The sequence below is a fragment of the Triturus cristatus genome, chromosome 4_1, assembly GCF_964204655.1.
Source record: "Triturus cristatus chromosome 4_1, aTriCri1.1, whole genome shotgun sequence".
Taxonomy (NCBI): Eukaryota; Metazoa; Chordata; class Amphibia; order Caudata; family Salamandridae; genus Triturus; species Triturus cristatus.
This window is the reverse complement of record NC_140585.1, coordinates 672353533-672380406: the sequence shown is the minus strand read 5'-3', so window position 1 is coordinate 672380406 and position 26874 is coordinate 672353533. Positions and strand designations below refer to the sequence as shown.

Here is a 26874-nt window from a genome sequence, read left to right as displayed (position 1 = left end):
GGTGGTGATGGACGGAGCATCAGAACCAATCAAACACTCACACCCAGTCAACAGATCTGGGTTTGATCCATCACCGTTCTTTAGCCCACTCTGCCACCCCAGTTTAGACATGGCCATATGCAAATCAGTCTGACCCTGTGCCTCATGGGAACAGTCCAGTGGCAGAGTGGGCTAAAGAACGGTTTGACATGGCCATTTGCAAATCAGTCTGACCCTGTGCCTCATGGGAACAGTCCAGTGGCAGAGTGGGCTAAAGAACGGTATCAAAACCGTTCTTTAGCCCACTCTGCCACTGAACTGTTCCCATGAGGCACAGGGTCAGACTGATTTGCATATGGCCATGTCTGAACTGGGGTGGCAGGTTGGGGTTGCTTCAGTGGGAGGGGGTGGGTGGAGAGCGAGCCTGTTCTAGAATCTTTAAGTCACTCAATTCTCAGGCTCTTTTTGTTGGGGCTTCGACAATGTTTCCGGTTGGGTTGCAGTGCGAGCATACTAAACGAATACAGGCAGTTTCCTATACTAGTGTACATGACATGGAGGGCCCTTTGAAGAGTAGCTTGCCAGTTGATGATGAAAGACTTGGAATATGCCTGATACAAACTCTGGTGTGTTGAACATCATCACATGGAATATTAGAGGCATGGGAGACCCACGAAAGAAGAGACACATCCTAGCATATCTGGATAGGCACAGGGTACACATAGCCATGCTACAGGAGACGCATCTCACTCCCCAGATGCCAAGTAGCTTTGCGCAGAAATGGGCGGAGTATAGAATTTTCTCCTCATACTCATCGTACGCACGGGGAACGGCAATTCTCATGAAGAAACCGGTACCATTTCAGTTGGCCGGCACCACATGTGACCCGCAGGGTAGATACTGTATGGCTTGGGGGAGATTGGGCTCGGTTTCGGTCACTTTAGTTTGTTGTTACGGCCCAAACTCGGATGCACCTGAGTTCTTCACATCGTTGTGGGCTAGGATCTTCCATATTGGCTCCAGTCACATCATCTGGGGTGGGGACTTTAATGTGGCGTACGATCCAGGATTAGATAGGTCACATCCTGCATCTCACCACTATACCAAGGCGCGCGCAGCTCTCCAAGACATCATAACCACATATCATTTAATAGATGCTTGGAGACACACCCACCCACATGCTCGTGAGGGGACGCATTACACAGCGCAGGTAGCTTCCTGGGCGTGACCGGATTATTGGTTGATCTCCCGGGGGAGGGACCAGCGATAGTTCATGTGCAACATTTAGCTCACACTTATTCGGATCACGCCCCCGTTAAGATTGCGTTGGCGTCCTCCGAATTCTGCATGCCCCGTGGGGCTTGGATAATGTACGCTCCCATTTTGTTAGATACAGTCTTTCAGACACAGTTGCGAGAAGAGATTAAAGATTTCTTTGTATGGAACAAGGACTCGGTGGATAGTGTGGAGATCATTTGGGAGGCGTTTAAAGTCACGCTCCGGGGGTTTTGTATTGCAACAGGATCGGGAGTGCTCAAAGATATCACTAATACTTTGAATACACTGGAGGGGGAGCTCAAGTCCTTGGAGGTACAACTGGCCTTGACCCCGTGCAATGATACCCAACTCAAGTTTCGGGAGACGCTTACGGAATATATGGATATGTCGCAGAGGGAAACCCATTTTAGGGGTAAATATTGGGTGGCGCGATGTTATGGTGAGGGAGATCGCCCTGGTAAGGCCTTGGCACAGACAATCAGGAAACCACGCTACTCTGGTTATGTTCTTGAGCTGGAGGATTCAGACGGAGTGGTGTATCATGATACTGACCATATTCTCAAGGCCTTTACGCACCACTATGCCCAGTTGTATACCACCCAAGGGAGGAACAGCCTGGATTTGAAAGATTTTTTAGGAGATGTAAAGCTGGCCTGGTTAAGTGACCGGCAGCGTGAATTTTTATGTGCACCATTTGAGTTGGATGAGGTCCGGGAGGCTATCATGAGTCTGCAGTCTGGGAAGGCTGCGGGATCAGATGGCATCCCGATAGAATTCTACAAAACCTATATAGACCTAATGGCCCCCAACTTGCGAGAGGTGTATTATGAATCTTTGGAGGTTGGCCAGCTCCCTGCATCTATGAGAGAAGCTACCATTGTTGCTCTTTTGAAGCCTGGGAAATCGCCCCGGCACTCTGAGTCCTATAGGCCGCTATCGCTTCTTAACTGAGATGCTAAAATCATGGCTAAACTCATCGCCACACGCTTGAGTTTGTTTATGGAGAACTTGATTCTCCCAGATCAATCGGGCTTTGTGCCCGGCAGGGCAACCTCCCACAATCTACGCACGTTTTTTGCTGTTATGAATAATGTTGCGCCGGAATTGCCATTGGCAGCTGTATTTTTGGACACCACTAAGGCGTTTGACTCCCTAGAATGGGATTATATTTTTGGAGTTCTGCTGCGGATGGGCTTCCCGCCCTTACTCTTGTCCTGGATTCGACTACTGTACCAATCGCTGGCTGCCAGGGTTCTCATTAACGGTCACATGTCCCAGACTTTTCAAATCACTAGAGGCACCAGACAGGGGTGTCCGCTATCCCCGCTGCTTTTTGCTATTGCAGTGGAGCCGCTGGCGGCAAAGCTGCATCAGCACCATAACGACAAGGCCCTGCGGTGTAATTTGCGGCAAATTCTGATATCTCTATATGCCGATGACATCACCTTATATATACGAGACCCGCAGCAGAATATGAATCCGATAATACGAGAATTTATAGTATTTGGGGCTTTGTCGGGGGTTCAAATTAATTGGGGAAAGTCCTGTGTCTTCCCGTTGACGACGGCACTGAAGCGCTACCCGCTGGATTACCCATTGGAATGGTGTGATGACGAGCTGAAATATCTGGGCATTAGGATTACAAAAGATAGGGAGGAACTTCTGCGCTTAAATTATGGACCTGCTATGACACACATCTCCGAAAATATTACTCGCTGGATAGCGCTTCCCCTCTCTATGGCGGGAAGGGCTTCATTAATCAAGATGGTAATACTTCCCCAACTGCTTTACCTTTTTTTAAATATTCCATATTATCCCGGAGCTTTCTTTTTCAAGACACTCAGATCGGAGTTAGTGCGACTCGTGTGGGGAGGGAAGCAGCCCATACTACAGTGGCAGGTGCTCATTAGGACATATGCACAAGGTGGGTTCGGATTACCGGATTTTGAGCTCTACTATCTTAGCGCACAGGTTCATCATGCGTAGTTCTGGTTAAAGCAACCAAGATATATGCCGCAAGTCGCAGCTGAGCACTGGCTCGCGCACCCCACCCCGCTGGAGGGAGTGCTATTTGACCCAGCGACGTCCAGAGATCGGGAGCGGACTACACTCACATGCACAGTGGGGGCTTGGCAGCGTATTGGCCGTATGTTGAATGCCGCCATACTTTACTCCCCATTGATGCCTCTCCGTTATCATCCGAGTGTACCCCTGTTGCAGGAAGCGGCGTTCCATCGTTTCAGGGAGCGCACTCGTATCGACACTTGGGGGGATCTCTTTCATGGTGGGCGCTTTCGTACTGCTGAACACATCTTTCAGGGCCAGCAGCAGACCCCGAAGGATGTTTTCCTATATATCCGTCTGCGGTCAGGCATCCGGGCGATAATCCCGAACTTCCCGGCGGAACCACAGGTGCTGGCCCCGCTTCAGTCAATGCTAAAAACTACAACGAATAAGCGTCTGGTCTCCACAATATATAGGACGGTGCATGCGCAGAGGGAGTTGCCGGCCACGCTCTCTCGCTCGCGATGGAGCGAGGAACTGGGTTTTGCACTAACGGATGAACAGTGGGAGTATTGTTGCCTGCAAACTGAGAGAGTTTCGGCTAGTAGCAGGCTTCGTATACTTCACTACAAATTTCTTCATAGATTATATTATACTCCGGTCAAGATGCACAAATATTATTTGCAGGAATCGGATTGTTGCAAGAGGTGTCAGGCCCAGGGAGCAGACTTTCTACATCTGAAATGGGACTGCCAGGGGGTACGCAAATTTTGGGAACAGATATTTGACGCTTTGGCCATTATGACGAATACGCGCATTGAGCCCACGCCGTTGTTGGCGTTGCTTGGATATGTCCAACCAGTACAGGCGACACATCGCAAGTACGTCGCTCTCGCATTACTCATGGCTAAGAGGCAGGTGGCATGGCGCTGGGGCAGAGGGTGTGCGCCTAAATTTAAGGACTGGATGGATGACTTGGTGACATGCCAAGATAAACTCACCACATATGCGGAACTATTGCCAAGTGCCTCCAGACCTAGAGACATCTGGGCCCCCCTGACATGCTACTTACTGTCGCGCCCGCATGGGACGGAACCCCCTGAAGCAGGGGGGGGGGGGCGTGCAGTCAACTTCGTGATGAGGAAGGGAGCGCTATGTCGGTCCCTTATGCGCCTCATTTGCTTCATACATGGATAGTCGGTCCTCCAGAGCATGGGTGGGATCTGTGGTTCGGGCCCCATGCTGGTGATACATACTGATGTTTTGGGACATGGGCTAAGTCACTGGGGGTTGATGGAGGGGGGGGTGCGGGGGGCCCGGAACGCAGGGGTCTCTATGTTGTGCCCCTGGATGTTTGCGGCAGCATAGTTGCAGGTGGCGCCGTTAGCCCTGATTGCTTGTTGAATGTAGGACTACCTGCTTGCAGATCTTCATGACTGGGGAGATATGGCGGACTGGCATATGGTGGAGCTGAGTATATGCCGTCGAAAGGGTGGCCTACAAGTCTCTCATGTATAGTCGATGCAATGTAATGTCCAGGTGTGTGCTGAAAACTAATCTCAGAGCTTCCATTTTGGAGAAACATGTATGTTACTGATGTGCCAATTATTGCTTGTATTGATGCTCGTGCTAATTGTTGGTGTGTTGAAAATCAATAAACAGAAGTTCAACAAAAAAAAAAAAGACATTGTACTCATGTTTTATTGGTCTATAAGATCAAAATTCAGCCCTCACTGTTTTTTTTTGTGAAGGTGGAGGGGCATATTTGGTGCCAAATCTGTAACCTTAACTGTGCTGCTGCTCCAACAGCTCTTCGGCTCGAATTTGCGCTCCTTTCGACTTATGTTTTTGCTATGTCACCAAGCCTAAGGTGGGGGAATGCTTTATTACATAGCAATGAGAAGTCTATATGGGCTGCAGTAAAACAGGACATTTTTACCTCTATGAAGGAGAAAAGCGTTGTTTTTAGAAATTATGAAAAAGCCTTAGACTTGTTTGAAATTGGGCTAAGTGGAGCATATGCTCTTCCTAAGCAGGTTCTAAAAACCTTGATAAAAAAATAATTATATTATATGAAGTTAGTCGCAAAAGAGATATTGCACTGTCCTCAAGGCATTCTAGGAGTGATATATTCGTGAAGAGTAGTTTTGTGTAAACAACCTCAACCATATGTCTTATGGAACCTTCCCCAATGGCGTCCGTAGAACTATTCTGTTACTAAGGCTAAACCTGCTCCCTTTGCGAATCATAACAGGAGCATGGGAGGGATTATCCAGTGTGGATAGACTATGTGACCTGTGTAAAAACTGGGTGCAAGATTCAGATCATGTGTTATTTGTTTGTCTCTTTTTACAACCATTATGACGCCGATTACTAAGACCAATGTTTTTAAAATACATTATCATCTTGGCTGCGGAGGCTCGGAATTTCCTCCTGGCCCCACCTTCCGAATCAGTATGTGCAAAATTTGCAATCTTTTAAAGATAATTTTAAAATAGTTTTTAGAGAGGGTAATTATAAACTGTTTTAGCATTGGCGTTGTTGAATATGGCCTATCTGGGTAACATTATTTGCACATTTCAAGTAGAACTCCAGGGTTTTAGGAATTGTACTATTGAAGTTATATTTATATGTATACTGCTTAAGCCGTTGGCACTGACCATGCATTGTACTGGAGATCAGTTGTACAATTGCCCTCATGTATGTGGTACATAGTTCAGGTCCTTAACTATCTCAAATTATTCCGGCACACTTGCACTTTATACATAAGGGTTTTATTATGTGTGGAATATGTTTTATTTTGATCATCACTGCTATGTATTTTGCACTTTATATAATCAATTGTGTGGCTTCTAATTGTTAGCTCCCAGAAGTACAAGTTACTTACCTTCGGTAAAGCTTTTTCTGGTGGATACAGTAGCTGCCTGTGGATTCTTCAACTTTTGAATACCCCCTGCGCCAGCATTCCGCGGAAATTCTTTCATAGCTCTCCCACGTCGACGAGGACGTCATAATAGCACGGTTCCACTCGCGACTCCGTATGACGTCATCGGAGCCATAAGAGGACCTAGTCGGCGTGCTGACGTCAGTTCCACCCATTTTGTCCGTGTCACCGAGGCAAACGGGCAGACCGACACATTTTCACATGTACACATAGTATACTCAATATATGCACAAATGCATAGCCAATTAAAACAAGGAAAAAGAGCAACAGACCAAGCTTTTCCCACTATTAAAACATAAGCATGATTAAGACATATTAAAAAACATTCATGTCCAACAGTTAAAGCATTTTTTGGTAGAAACAGGTGGACAACGGGGAGGCGGGCGGGACAGTGAGGAATCCACAGGCAGATACTGTACCCACCAAAAAAAGTGATACCGAAGGTAAGTAACTTGTTCTTCTGATGGATACTTCTGCCTGTGGATTACTCACCTTTTGAATAGAATCCCAAAGCTGTGCCTCACCCGGAGGAGGGTGTCCACCTGACTAGACGAAAAAATCTTGCAGCACAGAACAAGCAAAATGTCTATCCCTCCTAACCTCCGAATCTAAGCAGCAATGCTTTGCAAAGGTGTGGAGGGAGGCCCTAGTTGCTGCTTTACAAATATCAATAACAGGAAGTTAGGAGCACTCTTTTGGACTACGGGGAGGCGACGAGAACAATGCCCTCCTTTGGTTGGACTGCTAGCTGCAATATGGAACGAGTGGTTAGGCGGCTGGTTCGGGAACGGCCATATGCCCCAGAGGCAGATTTATGGCTTATGCCACCCTTCGCTCAAATAGAGCGGGTTATGTCAACTGACAAATGGAAGCTAGGGGGCTGTCTAATGCTGTCTGACCTCTACCTGGAAAATAGATTCATTACGTATCAGGAAGCGGTGGATATCTTTGAGTTGGGACCGGGGCAATTTTTGCAATATTCCCAAATAGCCAGAGGCCCCGCGGCACACCCATACCTTGGTCACTATGATTGCCATAGCTGGCGGGCGAAAACTTGTCACCCACCTATATTGGGCGCTAAGGGATGATAAACAGTGTGGACCCTTAAAAGTAGAGGAGAAATGGCAGCTGGTGTGTCCACAGGAGACTACGCCACGAGATTGGGAGAAAATTCACAAAAGCGTACGCATGGTGTCGGTAATAGATTCAAACAGATTCAGTATAATATAGTTCATATATTCTACCTTTCACCCAGGCGGCTGCACGCCATTGATCGATCTAGAGATCCAAAGTGCCCTAGATGTCAATATGCTCAGGCAGATTTCCCACATATGGTGTGGACTTGTCCAATAATTCAGACATACTGGAAGTCGGTCCCAGACGAATTGAATAGAATAACGGGGTGGACTATTGCCTTGGATGTGAGTACTTGTCTCCTCGGTTTAATTCCCCGTGACCCTAAATGCAAGACGAGCAGGCAGTTCCTGGTTTTGGAGCTTACAACAGCCAAGAGACGCATAGCGATCCACTAGTTAACTCAACGGGGACCGCTGCTAGCACACTGGAAAACAGATCTGAAGGAGTGGGCACTGGCCGAGGAGGGGCATATGCGAAGCACTAGAAGAGATGATAAGCTCCCCGAAGTGCTGCTGGCATGGGGGATGATGTTACAAGAGATAGACAAACATGCCCAATTTCCACACGTGCATCACAAGACGATGAACATCACAATAGGGCTGTACCCCGTAGTCAGGAGGGAAGACAAGTGGAACCTACGACTGATTTTACGATAGATGGACCTCGAGTTGGTTGGACCCGGTAGGGGGGGAGAGTGGGGAGTTTTGGGGATTGTTTAGTTAAAGGTTTGAAAATGCCAGATTTGGAAAGAATTTTCAAGATAAAGTATGTACCAAAATTATCCTTGAGTTTGTTATTGGAATGATCATTGTGTAAACTGTTGTCTGCAGGATATGTAGTTGGATGTGAGCATGGACTGTACTCTTGAAATAGCAATAAAGAAATGTATTTAAATAAAATAAATAATAAATAAATTCGATTCGTACCTTCCTGAGCAAGTATTACCTGAGGCTGTTCTGGAATTTGCAGAGCCGGTGAAGACAGCGCCCCGACAGGCGAAGCCACAGCAACAGGAGACAACTCCCTGGGTGTCGGAGACTTACTTGGAGCCGGAGAACCTTTAGGCGTCGAAGAGTCCTTTGACGCCGGGGACATCGGAGCCGGAGGAGAAGGAGTAGGAGACAGAGATACAAAGTCTTTCCTTCGAAGCCGCTTAGCTGCAGAAAGCGACCTCGAAGCCTTTTTCAACAAACGACGCCGAGAACCAGGCCTCTTCTTCGACTTCTTGTGTTTTCTCGACTTCAAAGTGTGAGAAGACGACGACTTCCCACGCTTTCGACCCCTCTTCTCCTTTTTGGCTTTGGTTATAAAGAGTTTAGCCTCGCGTTATTTAAGGGCTTTCAGATTCATCTTCCTGCAGCTTCGACACCCTTCGACGTCAAAGCAGAAGACGAAGATTTAGCTCTGGTGGAATGTGCTCTGATACGTTCAGGCGGTTGCTTCTTGGCCAAGCCGTAGCAGATCTTGATGCACAAGATGATCCACCTGGAGAGAGTTCGCTTGTGCACAGCTTTGCCTTTCATTCGCACAATGTAGCCCACGAAGATCTGATCATCCAGTCTCAGATCCTTTGTTCTGTCCAAATAAAAGCTGACAGCTCTCTTAGGATCCAGGCGATGAAGTCTCTCCTCCTCCTTGGAAGGGTGAGGGGGAGGATAGAAGTTAGGTAGAGTAATGGACTGTCCCAAATAAAAAGGGGTAACCACCTTTGGAAGGAAATAAACCCTGGTCCTTAGAACCAACTTATCTGCATGAATGGTCAAGCAAAGAGGTTTAGAACTAAGAGCCTGAAGCTCACTTACCCTCCTAGCTGAGCAAATGGCAATCAAGAAAACCATCTTAAAAGAGTGAAGCCTCAACGGGCAAGTATGAAGAGGCTCAAAAAGAGAACCCATTAAAAAAGTAAGAAGATTTAAATCCCACTGAGGCATAATGAACGGAGTGGGAGGAAACCTATTAGTAAGTCCTTTAATGAACCTCATAACAAAGGGGGACTTAAACAAAGACGGCTGGACCGGCAAACATCGAAAAGCCGAAAAAAGCAGACAAATAGCCCTTAACAGTGGCCACAGCACAACCCTGCTGGGCCAAGAAAAGCGAAAATTGAAGAACATCTGACAAGTGGGCCTTCAAAGGGTCAATGGCCCTCTCTCCACACCATTTGACAAATCCACACCCTTCTTGGCCAATCCGGAGCAATCAATATAACTTGTGCCTAGTCTTGGCGAATCTTCCTCAGAACCAGAGGAATCAAGGGTATGGGAGGAAACGCGTAAAGGAGTTGCGAGCTCCAATTCAATTGAAACGCGTCTCCCAGCGACACCTGCATCAGATACTGGAGACTGCAAAACAACGGGTAGTGAGACTTCTCGTGAGTGGCAAACAGGTCCAACTGAGGAGACCCCCACATCTGGAAGATTTGATGGACCACCTCCCGATGAAGCCGCCACTTGTGATCGGCTGAGTAATGCCGACTGAGACTGTCCGCACAAACATTCAGCACCCCGGCTAGATGATTTGCTAACACACAAATCTGATGGTTATGAGCCCAGGACCAGAGTCGCAGAGCCTCTCAACGGAGACGATACGACCCTACACCTCCCTGTTTGTTGATGTACCACATTGCAGTAGTGTTGTCCGTCAGGACCTGAATCGACTGACCGCGAAGGGAAGGAAGGAAAGCCTTAAGTGCCAAACGTATTGCCCGCAATTCCAGAAGGTTGATGTGAAGCAACCTTTCCTCTGGAGACCAAAGACCTTTGACCTCCAGATCCCCCAGATGAGCACCTCACCTTAGGGTGGAGGCATCCGTGATCACTGTGGCCCCCAGTGGAGGAGGGTGAAAGGGCTTTCCTTGAGACAGGTTGCCCTGCACACTCCACCATGTCAGCTCTGCTGCAGCGTCTCTGGAGATTCCGATCTTCTCCCTGAGATCTCCATTGTGTTGATACCACTGCCTGCGGAGGCACCACTGAGGGGCCCTCATGTGCCGGCGTGCATGACTGCCCAACAGTATGCAGGAAGCGAACAGACCGAGCAGACGTAGAACTTTCAGGACTGGAACAATCGCTCCATCTTGAAATAAAGGAATTATCTCCTGTATGTTGAGAATCCTCTGCGGAGGCGGCACCAGGTGAGATTTCGGTACATTTATCGAGAAACCCAATTTGAACAACATTTGCGTTGTCACTTGCAAGTGGCGCGACACCAACTCCGGAAAATCCGCTTTCAACAGCCAATCGTCCAGATAGGGGAAAACGGGAACCCCTGACCTTCTGAGATGTGCCGCTACCACTGCTATCACCTTTGTAAAGACCCGAGGTGCGGACGTCAGACCATGCGGAAGAACTGCAAACTGGTAGTGTTGCGATCCCACCTTGAACAGGAGATACTTCCGATGCGACTTCAGGATGGGAAGATGAAAATACGCATCCTGCCGATCGATGGACACCATCCAGTCTTCCTGTTGCAGCGCAAGAAGAACCTGAGCCAAGGTCAACATTTTGAACTTTTCCTGCCTGAGGTAATGATTCAAAATCCTGAGGTCCATGATCGGCCTCAATCGACCATCCTTTTCGGGGATCAGGAAATACCGGGAGTAGCACCCCTGACCCCTTTCCTTCTCTGGAACCACCTCTATCGCACCTTTCTGTAACAAGGTAAGAACCTCCTGCTGAAAAAGCTGTGAGTGGTCCTCTGAACAACCCTGGCGAGGAGGGTAAGGAGGAGGCAACTCTAAAAAAGGGAGGGTTCACCCATTCTCTACAAGATTTAAAACCCAACGGTTTGAAGTAATCGATTTTCAATCTTGTAGAAAGTGGGACACCCGACCTCCTACAGGACCAACATGTTCTAAGATGGGGATATAGAACTGCTTTCCTGAGGCACCAACGGTGGCGGGGGGGAAGAGGAGGAGGAGGACTGCTGCCGGGTGGCTCCACTAAGACGTCCCCTACTTTTACCCCTGTACGATTTCTACAAAGGATTCTGCTGCTGGCTCTGTTGAGGCGGTTGACGGCGACGAAAGGAAGCAACCCTTCCAAATCCACGATACCGCTTGTAGCCGTATCCTCTAGACTGCGTTTGAAGGCCCAAAGATCTTGCAGTGGCTCTGGTATCCTTAAATCGTTGTAACGCAAATTCAGCTTTAGTGCCAAACAGTCTCGATCATCAAAGGGCAAATCCAGCAGGGTTGCCTGAACATCAGGAGAAAATCTGGATGACCTCAACCAAGCTTGTCTCCTTGTTGCTACAGAAGACCCCATCACACGAGCCACAGAGTCAGCCGTGTCCAAGCCCGACTGTATAAGGTGACAGGCTGCAGCCTGAGAGTCTGATAGAGCCTCCAGGAAATTATTCCTATCCTCCTCAGGCAACTTTGGAGCCAGCTGCTTGACAGAGTCCATAAGAGCATGGATATATCTCCCAAGTAAACAGGTAGCATTAGTGGACTTTAATGCCATACTCGCTGAAGAAAATACTTTCTTTGCCGATTGCTTCATTTTTTTAGAATCCCTATCCCCTGGAATATTAGGGAATGAACCAGAAGATTGTTTTGAGCAAGAAGCCTGGACCACCAGACTTTCAGGAGATGGATGCGATGAAAAACGCCTGATCACCAGGAGCTGGCCTGTACCTCCTTGAAATGGACCTAGAAACTGCTGGAGCAGTCAAGGGTTTTTGCCAGACTTCCATTATGGGCTCTGTTAAGGCCTCATTGAAGGGCAGAAGTGGTTCAGAAACTGCAGCAGATGTATTTAAAACCTCCGTTAAAATGTTAGACTTCACCTCAGCTGAAGGTAAGTCCAGATCAAGCAACTCAGCTGCTTTCCTTATTACAATGTGATAAGGAGCAACATCTTGTAATACTCCACCCTTAGGAGATGAGAGTTCATATTCAGGGGAAGTATCCAATCCACTGGCCTCCTGTAGACCTTCAAACTCATCCACAGACTCGACAATTTCCCCTTCCTCATGTTCCGGTCTATATTCCTCCTCTTCAAGCAGCCTCTGTGCATCCCTCCTAGAGCGCTGCTTCAGAATCGGCGTCGGCAGTGCCAGACGCGGCGCCGGTGACGATAACAATGGCATTGGCGCCGATGGAGGACCTTCAGTTTCAAATCTCTGCGTCGATCGAATCGAGTCGATGCCGCCTCGACAGCTGAAGGAGTCTGAGGAACAGGAGTGGAAGACCTCGGCGCCGGTAAATGCCAAGCCGGAGTCGTCGGCAAGAATGGCACGAAGAACGCCTGGGCATACAGATGAGGTACACCCAAATTAAAAGCCAAAGGACCCATGGGGCCTGAAGGCGCACCAGATGGGTTAGAGGCTCTGGCAAACATGCCGAACATCGCATTTAAAAAATGTGTAGGATCCGTTCCAGGACCAGGAAAAGGAGGATATGGATCCGTACCTTCTGGTGCAGACACATATGGAGAAAGCCAGTTAGAAGCGCTCCTTTGGACTACGGGAGGCAACGAGAACAATGGCCTCCTTTGGTTGGACTGCTAGCTGCAATATGGGACGAGTGGTCAGGAGGCTGGTTCGGGAACAGCCATATGCCCCAGAGGCAGATTTCTTGCTTATGTCACCCTTCGCTCATATACAGCGGGTTATGTCAACTGACAAATGGAAGCTAGGGGGCTGCCTAATGCTGTCAGACCTCTACCCGGAAAATAGATTCATTACGTATCAGGAAGCGGTGGATACCTTTGAGTTGGGCCCGGGGCAATTTTTGCAATATGCCATAATAGCGGCAACGTCTCGGCAATTATGGCCAATGTTTCCAGAGGTCCCGGGGCACACCCATACCTTGGTCACTATGATTGCCATAGCCGGCGGGCGAAAACTTGTCACCCACTTATATTGGGCGCTAAGGGATGATAAACAGTGTGGACCCTTAAAAGTAGAGGACAAATGGCAGCAGGTGTGTCCACAGGAGATTACGCCATGAGATTGGGAGAAAATTCACGAAAGCGTACGCAAGGTGTCGGTATGTAATAGATTCAAACAGATTGAGTATAATATAGTTAATATATTCTACCTTTCACCCAGGCGGCTGCACGCCATTGATCGATCTAGAGATCCAAAGTGGCCTAGATGTCAATATGCTCAGGCAGATTTCCCACATATGGTGTCGACATGTCCAATAATTCAGACATACTGGACGGCGGTCCTAGAGCAATTGAATAGAATAAAGGGGTGGACTATTGCCTTGGATGTGCGTACTTATCTCCTCGGTTTAATTCCCCGCGACCCTAAGCGCAAGACGAGCAGGCGGTTCCTGGTTTTGGGGCTTATAACAGCCAAGAGACGCATAGCGATCCATTGGTTAACTCAACGGGGGCTGCTGCTAGCACACTGGAAAACAGATCTGAAGGAGTGGGCACTGGCAGAGGAGGGGCATATGCGAAGCACTAGAAGAGATGATAAGCTCTCCGAAGTGCTGCTGGCATGGGGGATGATGTTACAAGAGATTGAGGAACATGCCCCAAATTCCACACTTGCATCACAAGACGATGAACATCACAATAGGGCTGTAGCCCGTAGTCAGGAGGGAAAACAAGTGGAAACCTACGACTGATTTTAGGATAGACGGACCTCGAGTTGGTTGGACCCGGTAGGGGGGAGGGTGGGGAGTTTTGGGGATTGTTTAATTAAAGGTTTGAAAATCCCAGATTTGGAAAGAATTTTCAAGATAAAGTATGTACCAAAATTATCCTTGCATTTGTTATTGGAATGATCATTGTGTAAACTGTTGTCTGCGGGATATGTAGTTGGATGTGAACATGGACTGTACTCTTGAAATAGCAATAAAGAAATTAATTTTTTTTTAAATCCCAAAAATAAATTCGATCCGTACCTTCCTGAGCAGGTATTACCTGAGGCTGTTCTGGAATTTGCGGAGCCGGTGAAGACGGCGCGCTCGCCCAGGCGAAGCCACAGCAACAGGAGACAACTCCCTGGGCGTTGGATACTTACTTGGAGTCGGAGAACCTTTAGGCGTCGAAGAGCCCATCGACGCCGGGGACATCGGAACTGGAGTAGGAGATTGAGATGCAAAGTCTTTCCTTCGAAGCCGCTTAGCTGGAGAAGGCGACCTCAAAGCCTTGTTCAACGAACGGCGCCGAGAACCAGGCCTCTTCTTCGACTTCTTGTGTTTTCTCGACTTCAAAGTGTGAGAAGACAACTATTTTTCACGCTTTCGACCCCTCTTCTCCTTTTTGGCTTTGGCTCTAAAGAGTTTAGCCTCACGTTCGTTAAGGGCTTTCGGATTCATCTTCCTGCAGCTTCGATAGGAAGGCAATCATCATGGGGATCCGTGATGGACATGTGGCCGCCACATTCCCTACAGGGCTTGAATCCGGACTTCTCAGAAGTAGCCATCAGAAATCCTCAAGGAAACAAAGTATTAACGAAGAAAATGGAGAGTCCCTAGAAAAACCGTCGCCGACGAGGTCCTCTTATGGCTCCAATGACGTTATACAGAGTCATGAGTGGAGCCGTGCTATTATGACATCCTCGTCGACGTGGGAAAACTAGGAAAGAATTTCCGCTGAATGCTGGCGCAAATATTCAAAAGGTGAGGAATCCACAGGCACAAGTATCCATCAGAGTGTATTTTACCTTGTTATTAATGAGTGTAAGATTTGTTGTTCTGTAGGTTCTTTCTGTATATTTGAGGGACACCTCAACTTACAGACCCTTTGTATCCCTGGTACAATATACTATGGACTTACAAGTAAGTTGAGCTACGACAATTGGGGACTAGCTACTGGAAAATACACCATTTTAAAAGTCAGCGCACATGCATTGAGTCCTGTTTAGCAGGGCTCAGGGCATTTCAGAGCCATAACACTAGTATCTAGTAGTTCACATGGAGGCACAATGTTGGAGTGAACCAGCAAAAAGCGTGTTTCCTTTCAGAACCCCTTTCACAGAACATTCCAAGACATCATTGGCTTGAGGACGTTTCCTCCTGCAATGGCCCATTCCACCGTGTAAAGAATACTAGGAGGTGGTGGGCCTCCAGATCAATACGGGAATGTGGATTGGGAGTGGCCCACTTGCTGCACTATTACCAAGCCTTCCAGTTAAGATGCATGATTGAATGGCTAAAGCGGGAAACAAATATAGCTGGGAATGGTTCCTTGGGTCCCTGCGAGCTTGTGAGGATGATTCCTCCATGTCTCTCCAGTAACTAGGGCCACTATAGGGGTATGGGACTCCACCACGTGCATCTCACACAGAGAGTTGGTAACCCTAATTTTTAGCAGGGGATGGAGACATTTGAGTTAAAGATTTGTAGGAAGTGGAGATGTTTCAGGCTCTGGGACTTCTACTCTGAAGGCATCTTGAAATCATGTGAAGACATTAAACAAGTGTATGAGATCCATGAGAGGGAGCGCTTCTGCAATGTACAATTTAGAATTTGGGTAGCTCAGGGCAGAGTTAAAGCAGGGTGTCATGAGGAAGTTAACATGCTTTGAAAAGTTTCTTCAACATTTATCCACCACTAAACATCTAGTTTCTAAAATATATGCTTTCCTCAACTCTCCAGTAAATTAACATAAGCTCCTTTTTCAAATACTATGGGAAAAAGAGCCCAGCAACTCCCCTGATGCAGAGCAATGGAACCAAATATTTATTTGAGCAAATAACTTCACCCACCATACTGGGAGTAAAGAGATACTTTAAAAATCCAGTCCCATTAGCATCTTTTTCCCTCACTGCTCCACACTATCAATCAGACAAAACCCAGCACCTTCTGAAGGGGTTGGGACAAAGTATGTTCTCAGCTCCATAGCCTGTGGTCCTGAACACAGTTGAGGGATTTTTGGGACAGGATCTTTTTGCCATCTCATAAATTCATGGCCATGCCATAGACAAACTATCTCAGTTTGCCTTCCTGTGGGAGCCCTGTGGAGGGATCTACACCTTAGCACAAAAATGAATATCCCACATCTAGGTGGCTGCCAAACAACCCATCTTGTTACTTTGGGGGCAGACCGCCACACCATCATATGAGCTTTGGCTTCTACTGGGGTATAATAAAACTGCACATAAATTGTCAGATAAGGCCTGTCAATTATGGAATCTAGTCTTGTTACATCTGTAAAATAACTATAGGAATTTTAGATGTCTGCAATTCCTGAGATCCTTAGGCCTTGCAGATTATACCACAATATCCCACTTTGGGGCTCGAACATGCCCAGATCATTCAGATGTCATTGTATTCCCAGACATATAAGTGAGTGGGCAAGGGTGTGGGATAGGAATGGTGGAGAGGAGTTTTTTTTTGTTAGACACTGGAATATTCCCACATAAATGTTGTTCCTTATTCTCAATCCACAACAGAAACTACTGAACCTAAAAAAAAGCACCCTATGAGAACAAAACGAATGCAAAGATGTCCCTTAGTGCTTGTGGACATGTGGTATGAATATGAACAAAGCAGTAACTCACCATACAACAACTAGGACAACAACTAGGATGGAAGCCAGCTCGTTCTCACAGACCCTTTTAAACTAGTTGCCCACGTTTTCAGACGTGTCCGAATCAATTTGAAAAACATTTGCTATTCTACATATAGGGGAGTTTATGCCAGAAGAACCCCTGCTACATTCTACTTTGAGAACTGAGGTCCCTGCTACATCCTCCTTTTAAAATTGAACAAGTTCTAGCACTGGGTATCTGGTCTGAAAAACAATTTAAGAAAATGTTCACAAAAACATTGCGTATTTATGGCAATAATGGCAGCATGTTGTTGCAATTATATCAGGCTCTGCAGTATAAACTGTCTTTTTGTATAAAAGTTGTCACACCTAGTAAATGTCATGGTTACAAAATGAACAATTCTATGGCACATCACAATGAAGATTCTGATTCCTACCTGGTGGTTGAGCTGCTCCTCCAAACCGATCTTTGTTGATTGTAGGTTTGTGATCAGATCTTCAAGACGGGTACGAATCTATAAACATAAAAAAAATATAATAATATAATAAATCACTTGTAAAACAATAAAATAATCATTACAGCGACAATGATCAATTATGAGCCCTATTTTTCTCATAGAATATTTAGAAATTACAATACATGTGATTTTAACATTATTTCTAGTAATCACAAAAGAAAATTACACAATACTCTGTTTCAGACTGATAGTCAACATACACCTCTCAACACCATTCAACCGCACTACTTTTACCACACCTAATTAATCTCTCAAATGTTCCAGCTGTTGATCAGCTGAAGTCGGGATGACATAGAAGAGATTAAAATACGGAGCCACTGAATTTGTGGGCCCTTCACAAGTAGCAAGTCCGCAATTGTCTTTTTACTAGGAACCAAATACTCCATATCGGCAAATGACTCTCTCGTGTGGCAAAGCAGAGCAGTCAAAGGCCTACTCAGGAAAATTGGTGTGGGCTAGTAACCCCAGCTCAATGGTACGCAACAACAACACTAATTAAATCATTGTCCAGTCAGTGCTTTTTACTTTTGAAAAGGAATCATACTTCTGCTAACTAAATACTGTGCACTACTGTGCACCAAATTGCAATTATAAACAATCAAATAGGTGGACATACCTTTCGTGACACTCTATAACACGTTACACCCCTAGCGAGTTCTGAATCCTATAACCACAATATCTCGACCTATATTAGATGCAACATCACAATATTATAAATAAGGCAGGCCTACTAGCTTTGTCTGGGTCTCACCACATCAGTTAAAGGCAGTCACATAGTATAATTCAACAATGTAACAAAAATAAAGTCAGTAGGGACAGTACCAATATACAATACATATGACTGATCTATGAAGTCAACGGGGTAGTACTAACAGTCAATGCCATTCATTTTAATCTAAAACCTTGCATTATCAGCCATTACTATTGTCAATAAAGCACTGTTTGTAAACGAAAATGTGTAACACTGTCTTTCCTTCTTCTACTTTTATTAGAATACTACTGCAGTCAGAGGACCAACCACAAGGTGTCCCGGCACTCGGGAGCCTAAGGACCAAAGCTCCAGCTCCAGGAGGGCTTTGCAATGAAGGCAAACCTGTTCCAGGGTCATAAATCTAACACCCTGGGAGACGTAGGGTGTGTTTTCAAAAACTATCTGGAATGTTGCTACACCTCCTGAAGCCCCCTTAACACTCTTCATTAATTGTTGGTGGTACCCCTTCTATTCATTGGGGCACCACAAGGCAAAGTATGCAAATTAGAAGCCCCTCGAGGGGCTTTATAGTGCGCTCCTTCTCTGTAGCCTTGCCTAAAACGGCTTTGCAGCTTATGGCTTCTACGGCTCACTTTACATTTTTTGTGGGGTGTTCTGGTCCCATCTGGCATACATATAAGCTGTAGGGAGTCTTTCTACGACTGGCACGGAAGCCAGCAAAGTCTCTCCTGTTTCCGCCTCGGGCAGGAGTCAATGTTCATTCTAGCTCCCAACTGCAGGCAGGAGCCACTCTGCTCTCTCCTACCCACGGCACACAGACAGTAGGCAATGTGCTTGCACAATCTGCCCCATCAAAGACATAGGCACGGGGGTGTTGATGCCCTGGCAGTGTTCTGCTGCCCTGGGAGTCTGGGGACTCCAGGGACATTTTTATTGCGGTAGGCCAAGAGAGATGGGCTCCCTGGGGTCAAAAGTTAGGTTGGGGAGAGGCCCCGTCACATGCCTCTGCCCCATCCAAAAATAATTAATTTTGTTGCACCTACTGCTTAGCCCTCTGCAGGGAAATGTTCACAAATCATCATGAAGCATTACACGCTTTGTTCTTGCGTGCCCGCCTGGAGGACCATACTGTATCTCAAGCCCTGTAGGCTCAATTTGAACAAATCTGGTGTAGATTGGAGAGGCGTGCTGTAGAGGTATTCTCCTGGTGGCCAACCCTAACTACCAGGAGCATTTTCAGCAAGTCTACTGCCACAACTGTTCCTCAGGGGGTGTAACGGCACCAGTGCATCGTCCATTACCCTTCTCCAAACAGCGCATTTCTGCAGCAACCCAGAACAAGTATTCAAAAGCGGGAGCTCCTGAGTAATAAACTTGATCCAGTAGGGGGGACAAAGCTTTGAAATCTGATTCTAAGCCGAGCCAGAGAAATATGACAAATCTTAGAAGTGTCATAAGGAGTCTATGTAGGATGTTAGGGACTGTAAATCTACACATGAATGTTAACCCCTAGATTAGTACATTGTTGGGGCCCTGTAGGCCTACGTAGTGCAAAACTGTACTTTTCGGCAGATTTTGCCTATAATCTGTAATAGAGTGTCATAGAGTGGCATAGATTGGAGCAGAGTGTCGTAGAGTGGCACAGAGTGGAGTAGAGTGTCGTAGAGTGGCACAGAGTGGAGTAGAGTGTTGTAGAGTGGAGTGGCATAAAGGGGAGTAGAGTGTTGTAGAGTGGAGTGGCATAAAGGGGAGAAGAGTGTTGTAGAGTGGAATATAGTGTAGTGGCATAGAGTGTCGTGGAATAGAGTGTTGTGGCAACGGAAGGCAAACAGCAGAGTGGCAAAGAGTAGAGTGCAGTGTTGTGGAGTGGAGTGGCATGTCAGAGTGGCGGGTTGTAGCGTGTCTTGGAGTGGAGGGACGTAGAGTGGGGGGACGTAGAGTAAGGGGACGAAGAGTAAGGGGACGAAGAGTAAGGGGACGAAGAGTAAGGGGACGAAGAGTAAGGGGACGTAGAGTAAGGGGACGTAGAGTGGAGGGACGTAGAGTGGAGGGACGTAGAGTGGAGGGACGTAGAGTGGAGGGACGTAGAGTGAATGTTAACCCCTAGATTAGTACATTGTTGGGGCCCTGTAGGCCTACGTAGTGCAAAACTGTACTTTTCGGCAGATTTTGCCTATAATCTGTAATAGAGTGTCATAGAGTGGCATAGATTGGAGCAGAGTGTCGTAGAGTGGCACAGAGTGGAGTGTCGTAGAGTGGCACAGAGTGGAGTAGAGTGTTGTAGAGTGGAGTGGCATAAAGCGGAGTAGAGTGTTGTAGAGTGGAGTGGCATAAAGGGGAGAAGAGTGTTGTAGAGTGGAATATAGTGTAGTGGCATAGAGTGTCGTGGAATAGAGTGTTGTGGCAAGGAAGGCAAACAGCAGAGTGACAAAGAGTAGAGTGCAGTGTCGTAGAGTGGAGTGGAGTGGCATGTCAGAGTGGCGGGTTGTAGCGTGTCATGGAGTGGGCGGACGTAGAGTGGGGGGACGTAGAGTGGGGGGACGTAGAGTGGGGGGACGTAGAGGGGGGACGTAGAGGGGGGGGACGTAGAAGGGGGGGACGTAGAGGGGGGGGACGTAGAGGGGGGGACAGAGTGGGGGGACAGAGTGGGGGGACAGAGTGGGGGGACAGAGTGGGGGGACAGAGTGGGGGGACAGAGTGGGGGGACAGAGTGGGGGGACAGAGTGGGGGGACGTAGAGTAAGGGGACGTAGAGTGGAGGGACGTAGAGTAGAGGGACGTAGAGTAGAGGGACGTAGAGTAGAGGGACGTAGAGTAGAGGGACGTAGAGTGGAGGGACGTAGAGTGGAGGGACGTAGAGTGGAGGGACGTAGAGTGGAGGGACGTAGAGTGGAGGGACGTAGAGTGGAGGGACGTAGAGTGGTGAGGAGTGTCATGGAAGAACAAGTTACTTACCTTCGGTAACGCTTTTTCTGGTGGATACAGTATCTGCCTGCGGATTTCTCACCTTGTGAATATCCCCAGTGCTAGCATTCCACTGAACTTTTTTTTTCCCCAGCTCTCTACGCCGACGTGGACGACGTCATAATGCATCGGCTCAGCTCGCGACTCCGTATGACGTCACCGGAGCCATAAGAGAGCCACGTCGGCGTGATGACGCCAGTTCCACCCATTTTTACCGTGCCCCCGAGGCGCACAGGTGGACCAACGACAGACTCAAAGTACACACAGTATACAATATACAATCAAATATACACAGTACATAAACCAAAGGAAAGCTAAACAAAATAAGCATTTCCTACAAATGTACAAGAAAGCATAACAACATCTCAAACAAGACAACTTTTAAGGTATACAAAGGTGGACAACTGGGAGGCGGGTGGGCCAGTGAGGAATCCACAGGCAGATACTGTATCCACCAGAAAAAGCGTTACCGAAGGTAAGTAACTTGTTCTTCTGATGGATACATCTGCCAGTGGATTCCTCACCTTGTGAATAGATTCCCACAGCAGTCCCCACCCCCGGAGGTCCCCACCCCCGGAGGAGGGTGTCCACCTTCCTATACCAGAAAGTCTTGCAATATAGAGCGCGCGAAGTGGCCCTCCCTCCTCATCTCAGAGTCCAAGCAATAATGCTTTGCGAAAGTATGGAGGGAGGCCCAAGTTGCGGCTTTACAAGTATTTGCCACAGGAACACCCCGGGCCAAAGCAGATGTAGATGATTTAGCTCTAGTTGAATGAGCCCTAATACCCTCAGGAGGAACCTTACCAGCCAGGGCAGAGCAGATCTTGATGGCAAGGATGATCGACCTTGATAGAGTGCGCTTGTGCACCGCTCTTCCTTTGGAATGTCCAACATAACCCACGAAGAGCTGATCTTCCAGATGAAAGTCTTTCGTTCTGTCCAAGTAAAAGCTGACAGCTCTTTTGGGGTCCAGGCGATGAAGCCTTTCCTCCTCCTTGGAGGGATGAGGAGGTGGATAAAAAACAGGGAGAGTAATAGACTGCCCCAAATGAAACGGAGTAACAACTTTGGGCAGGAAAGCAGCCCTGGTCCTGAGCACCATCCTTTCAGCATGTAATGTTAGAAAAGGGGGTTTAGAACTAAGAGCTTGAAGCTCACTCACCCTCCTTGCCGAGGTTATGGCTACAAGAAAGACCGTCTTAAAGGACAACAGCCTCAAAGGCCAACTATGAAGAGGCTCAAACGGGGACCCCATCAGAAAAGTTAAGACAAGATTGAGGTCCCACTGTGGCATAACAAAAGGAGTAGGAGGAAACTTGTTTGTAAGGCCCTTGATAAACCTTAGTACAACCGGAGATTTAAATAATGACGGTTGATCAGGTAGACATAGAAAGGCCGATAAGGCCGAAAGATAGCCCTTGACCGTGGCCACAGCACAGCCCTGCTGAGCCAAGGAAAGGGCAAACTGGAGCACCTCAGAAAGACGTGCTTTTAAAGGGTCAATGGATCTCTCTCCACACCATTTTACAAACTTGGACCACCTGTAGGAGTAAATGGACTTGGTGGAGTGTCGTCTGGCTGATAAAATAACATCCACCACATCAGGTGGGAGAGAGAAAGAACTCAGGTTGCCCCGTTCAATCTCCAGGCATGAAGGTGTAAGCTCTGGAGGTGGGGGTGTAGAACCTGCCCCTCTGACTGCGAGAGGAGGTCTGCCCTCAGAGGGAGACGGAGCAGAGGGCACGAGGAGAGGTGGAGAAGATCTGTGTACCACACCCTTCTTGGCCAATCCGGGGCGACCAAAATGACTTGGGCCCGGTCTTGGCGAATCTTCCTCAGAACCAGAGGAATCAAGGGTATGGGAGGAAACGCGTAAAGGAGTCGAGAGCCCCAACTCAACTGAAACGCCTCCTCCAACGCCCCCTGCATCGGAAACTGGAGACTGCAGAATGACGGACAGTGCGCGTCCTCGCGGGTGGCAAACAGGTCCACCCGAGGGGTTCCCCACGTCCGAAAGACGTAACAAACCACCTCCGGATGGAGCCTCCACTCGTGGTCGGTGGAAAACTGCCGACTGAGACTGTCCGCACGCACGTTCAGCACCCCGGCCAGATGATTTGCCGTCAGACAAATCCGATGGTCCTGAGTCCAGGACCAAAGACGCAGGGCCTCTCTGCAGAGACAATGCGACCCCACTCCTCCCTGCTTGTTGACATACCACATCGCGGTAGTGTTGTCTGTCAGGACTTGAACAGACTGACCGCGAAGGGAAGGGAGGAAGGCCTTGAGTGCCAAACAAATCGCCCGCAGTTCCAAAAGGTTGATGTGAAGCAACCTCTCCTCCGGAGACCAAAGACCCTTGATCTCCAGATCCCCCAGATGAGCACCCCACCCTAAGGTGGAGGCATCCGTTATCACCGTGGCCAGCGATGGAGGTAGATGGAAGGGCTTTCCTTGAGACAGATTGCCCTCCACGCTCCACCAAGATAGATCCGCTGCAGCTTCTCTGGAGATCCTGATCGACTCCCTGAGATCTCCGTTGTGCTGATACCACTGCCTGCGGAGGCACCACTGGAGTGCCCTCATGTGCCAGCGTGCATGGTTGACCAACAGAATGCAGGAGGTGAACAGACCGAGCAGGCGAAAGACCTTCAGACCGCTCCATTGTGGAATAAAGGGACCATCTCCTGAATGTCAAGAATTATTTGAGGAGGAGGAAATGCTCGACACACAGTAGTGTCAAGTACCGCCCCTATGAACAGGTTGCGTTGAGAGGGCACCAGGTGAGATTTGGGCACGTTTATCGAAAAACCCAATTCGAACAACAGCTGAGATGTTACTTGCAGATGATGCTGCACCATCTCTGGGGACTCTGCCTTCAGAAGCCAGTCGTCCAGGTAGGGGAAAACCGGTATCCCTGACCTCCTGAGATGGGCCGCTACCACTGCCATCACCTTCGTGAAGACTCGAGGTGCGGTAGTAACACCAAACGGGAGGACCGCAAACTGGTAATGGTGCGACCCAACCGTAAAACGGAGATACTTCCTGTGCGACTTCAGGATTGGGACATGGAAGTACGCGAGCGACACCATCCAGTCTCCTTGCTGCAACGCTTGAAGAACCTGTGCAAGGGTCAGCATCTTGAACTTATCCTGTTTCAGGTAAAAGTTCAAGACTCTGAGGTCCAGTATCGGACGCAATCTGCCGTCCTTCTTGGGAATCAGGAAATACCGGGAGTAGCATCCCTGACCCCTTTCCTGCTCCGGAACCACCTCCATCGCACCTTTTTGAAGAAAAGCTAGCACCTCCTTCTGCAGAAGAAGCAGATGGTCTTCCGAGCAGTAACCTTGGCAAGGGGGGGTAAGGGGGAGGAAACTCCCGAAAGGGAAGGGCGTACCCAGTCTCCACGAGGTTCAAAACCCAAAGGTCTGTAGTAACAGATTTCCAACCCCGCAGAAAGTGGGACACCCGACCCCCCACAGGTCTTACATGATCCAGGATGGGGGATCTAGGGCTGCTTCCCTGAAGCCTCATTGGGAACAGAGGAGGAGGAAGAAGAAGAGCGGTTGCGTCCAGAACCTCTCCGACCCTTTTGTCTCCCTCTATAGGACCTATAGAGGGGATTCTGCTGTTGTTGCTGCTGCTGCTGCTGCTGCTGAGGCTGCCGGAAGGAGCGAAATGAAGACCTTCCGAAACCCCTAAACTTTTTAAAACCAAAACCTTTAGCAGGAGCGTGCAGACCCAAAGATTTAGCGGTTACCCTGCTGTGTTTAAATCTCTGTAGGGCAGAGTCAGCTTTTTCTCCAAATATTTTTTGTCCATCAAACGGCAAATCCACCAATGTGGCCTGAACATCCGAAGAAAAGCCAGATGGACGGAGCCATGCCTGCCTTCTCGTGGCTATAGACGAGCCCATTATTCTTGCCACTAGTCTGCTGTATCAAGCCCCGATCGAATCACTTGTCTTGCAGCAGCTTGAGTATCTGCGACCACCTCCATGAAGGACGCCTTATCACCCTCAGGCAGCTTAGGGGCTAAAGACTTCATTGAGTCCATTAAGGCATGCACATAACGACCCAGCAAGCACGTGGCATTGGTAGATTTAAGTGCCATACTTCCTGATGAAAAAGTTTTCTTAGCTGCCTGGTCCACCTTTTTGGACTCCCTGTCCGCAGGAGACTGAGGGAACGCTCCCGAAGCATGCTTCGAGCAGGACGCCTGCACAACTAGGCTCTCTGGAGACGGGTGCGTAGAAAAAAAATCTGGATCCCCAGGTCCCACCCTGTATCTTCTCGCCACCTGCCTGGAAACCGCTGGAGAAGAAAGTGGTTTACGCCATACCTCCAAAACAGGCTCCAAAATAGCCTCATTAAAAGGCAGTAAAGGCTCAGAAGTCGAAGTAGGTGAATGCAACACCTCTGTCAGCAGGTTAGATTTATATTCCGCAGAGGGCAACTGCAAATCCAAAAACTCTGCAGCCTTCTTTATAACCATATGGTAAGGAATCAATTCCTGAGGTGGAGATGACCTAGATGAAGTTTGCTCCCACTCAGGAGTCGTATCCAGGCCACTAGCCTCTTGTATCTCTCCAAACTCATCAGAGGACGTGTCCACTTCACCTTCCTCTACCTCCACTCTATACCTCTCCTCATCCAAGACTCTTTGGGCCTCCCTTCTCGACCGAATCCGTGGAGCCGGCGTCGTCGGCGCCGTACGCGGCTTCGGTGGAGCCAGAGGTGTAGGAGTCGGCGGCGCCAAAGACGGAGTCGGCTGCGCCGGACGCGGCACCGAGGGAGTCAGCAAAGGCGTCGAGGAAGGCTCCGAAGCATGACGATCCAGCCGGAGTCGCGATGGATCCCCAGACGGCGCCGGAAACTGCCACGAAGTCGCCATCGGCAGAAAAGGCATAAACGGGGCATGAGCATTCTGCTGTGGTACCCCTAGAGCATACGCCATAGGACCCAGGGGACCAGTCGGTGCACCGGATGGGAAGGCAGCCCGATTGAAGATTCCATACATAGCATTTAAAAAATGCGAAGAATCTGTACCCAGAGCCGGGAACTGCGGATAAGGAACCGATCCTGGATCCATCTGCGGAGTACCTGGCAACGGCACCGCAGTGTCTTCTACCGGAGCCGTAGGATCCTCAGGCCCTGGAGAAGGCTCCTTCCTTTGTTCCTGCTCATCATCAGAAACAGACGACTCCACTGGAACCGGAGACGGCGCCGGTGACTGTGCCGGGAACTGCGCCGGTGACCGCGCTGGAGTCCGCTTCGGCGAAGGAGATCCTTCTGGAGTCTTAGAAGGAGAAGGAGAAGGAGACAAATCCTTACTTCGACGTCGAGGCGAAGTCGATCTCGACGCCTTGTTCTTCGAAGACCGGCGCCGAGAGGAATGCTTCCTTTTCTTATGATGTTTTTTCGACTTCGATGAACGTGAAGTCGACGACTCCGGTCTCGACCTCTCCTTCTTTCTACCTCTCTTCTCCTTTTTGGCCTTGGCCATAAAAAGCTTCGCCTTCCTTTCCTTCAACGCCTTCGGATTCATCCTCCTGCAGCTTGAACAATCTTCGACGTCGTGGTCAGATGAAAGGCACCACAAACAATCATCATGGGGGTCTGTCATAGACATGTGGTCCCAACATTCCCTACAGGGCTTAAAACCCGACTTCCTCGTCGAAGACATAACAGATTTTCTCTAACAGTAACACCGAACAACTACAAAGTAGCAGGAGAGTACTGGAAAAACCGTTGCCCGTCGACGGCGCGGAAAAAAGGGAACTGAACTGACGTCATCACGCCGATGTGGCTCTCTTATGGCTCCGGTGACGTCATACGGAGTCGCGAGCGGAGCCGATGCATCATGACGTCGTCCACGTCGGCGT

General features: G+C 48.5%; 1 protein-coding gene across 11 annotated transcripts in view; it reads right to left on the bottom strand.

Moving 5' to 3' along the window:
• Positions 1–26874, bottom strand: part of ANKRD26 (ankyrin repeat domain 26) — a 1120330-nt gene that overhangs the window by 312653 nt on the left and 780803 nt on the right. For all 11 annotated transcript variants that reach the window (XM_085653113.1, XM_085653117.1, XM_085653121.1 and 8 more), the window contains one exon: positions 17235–17312. In XM_085653113.1, coding sequence (XP_085509239.1) covers positions 17235–17312 — 78 coding nt within the window. The remainder of the gene's footprint in view (positions 1–17234; positions 17313–26874) is intronic.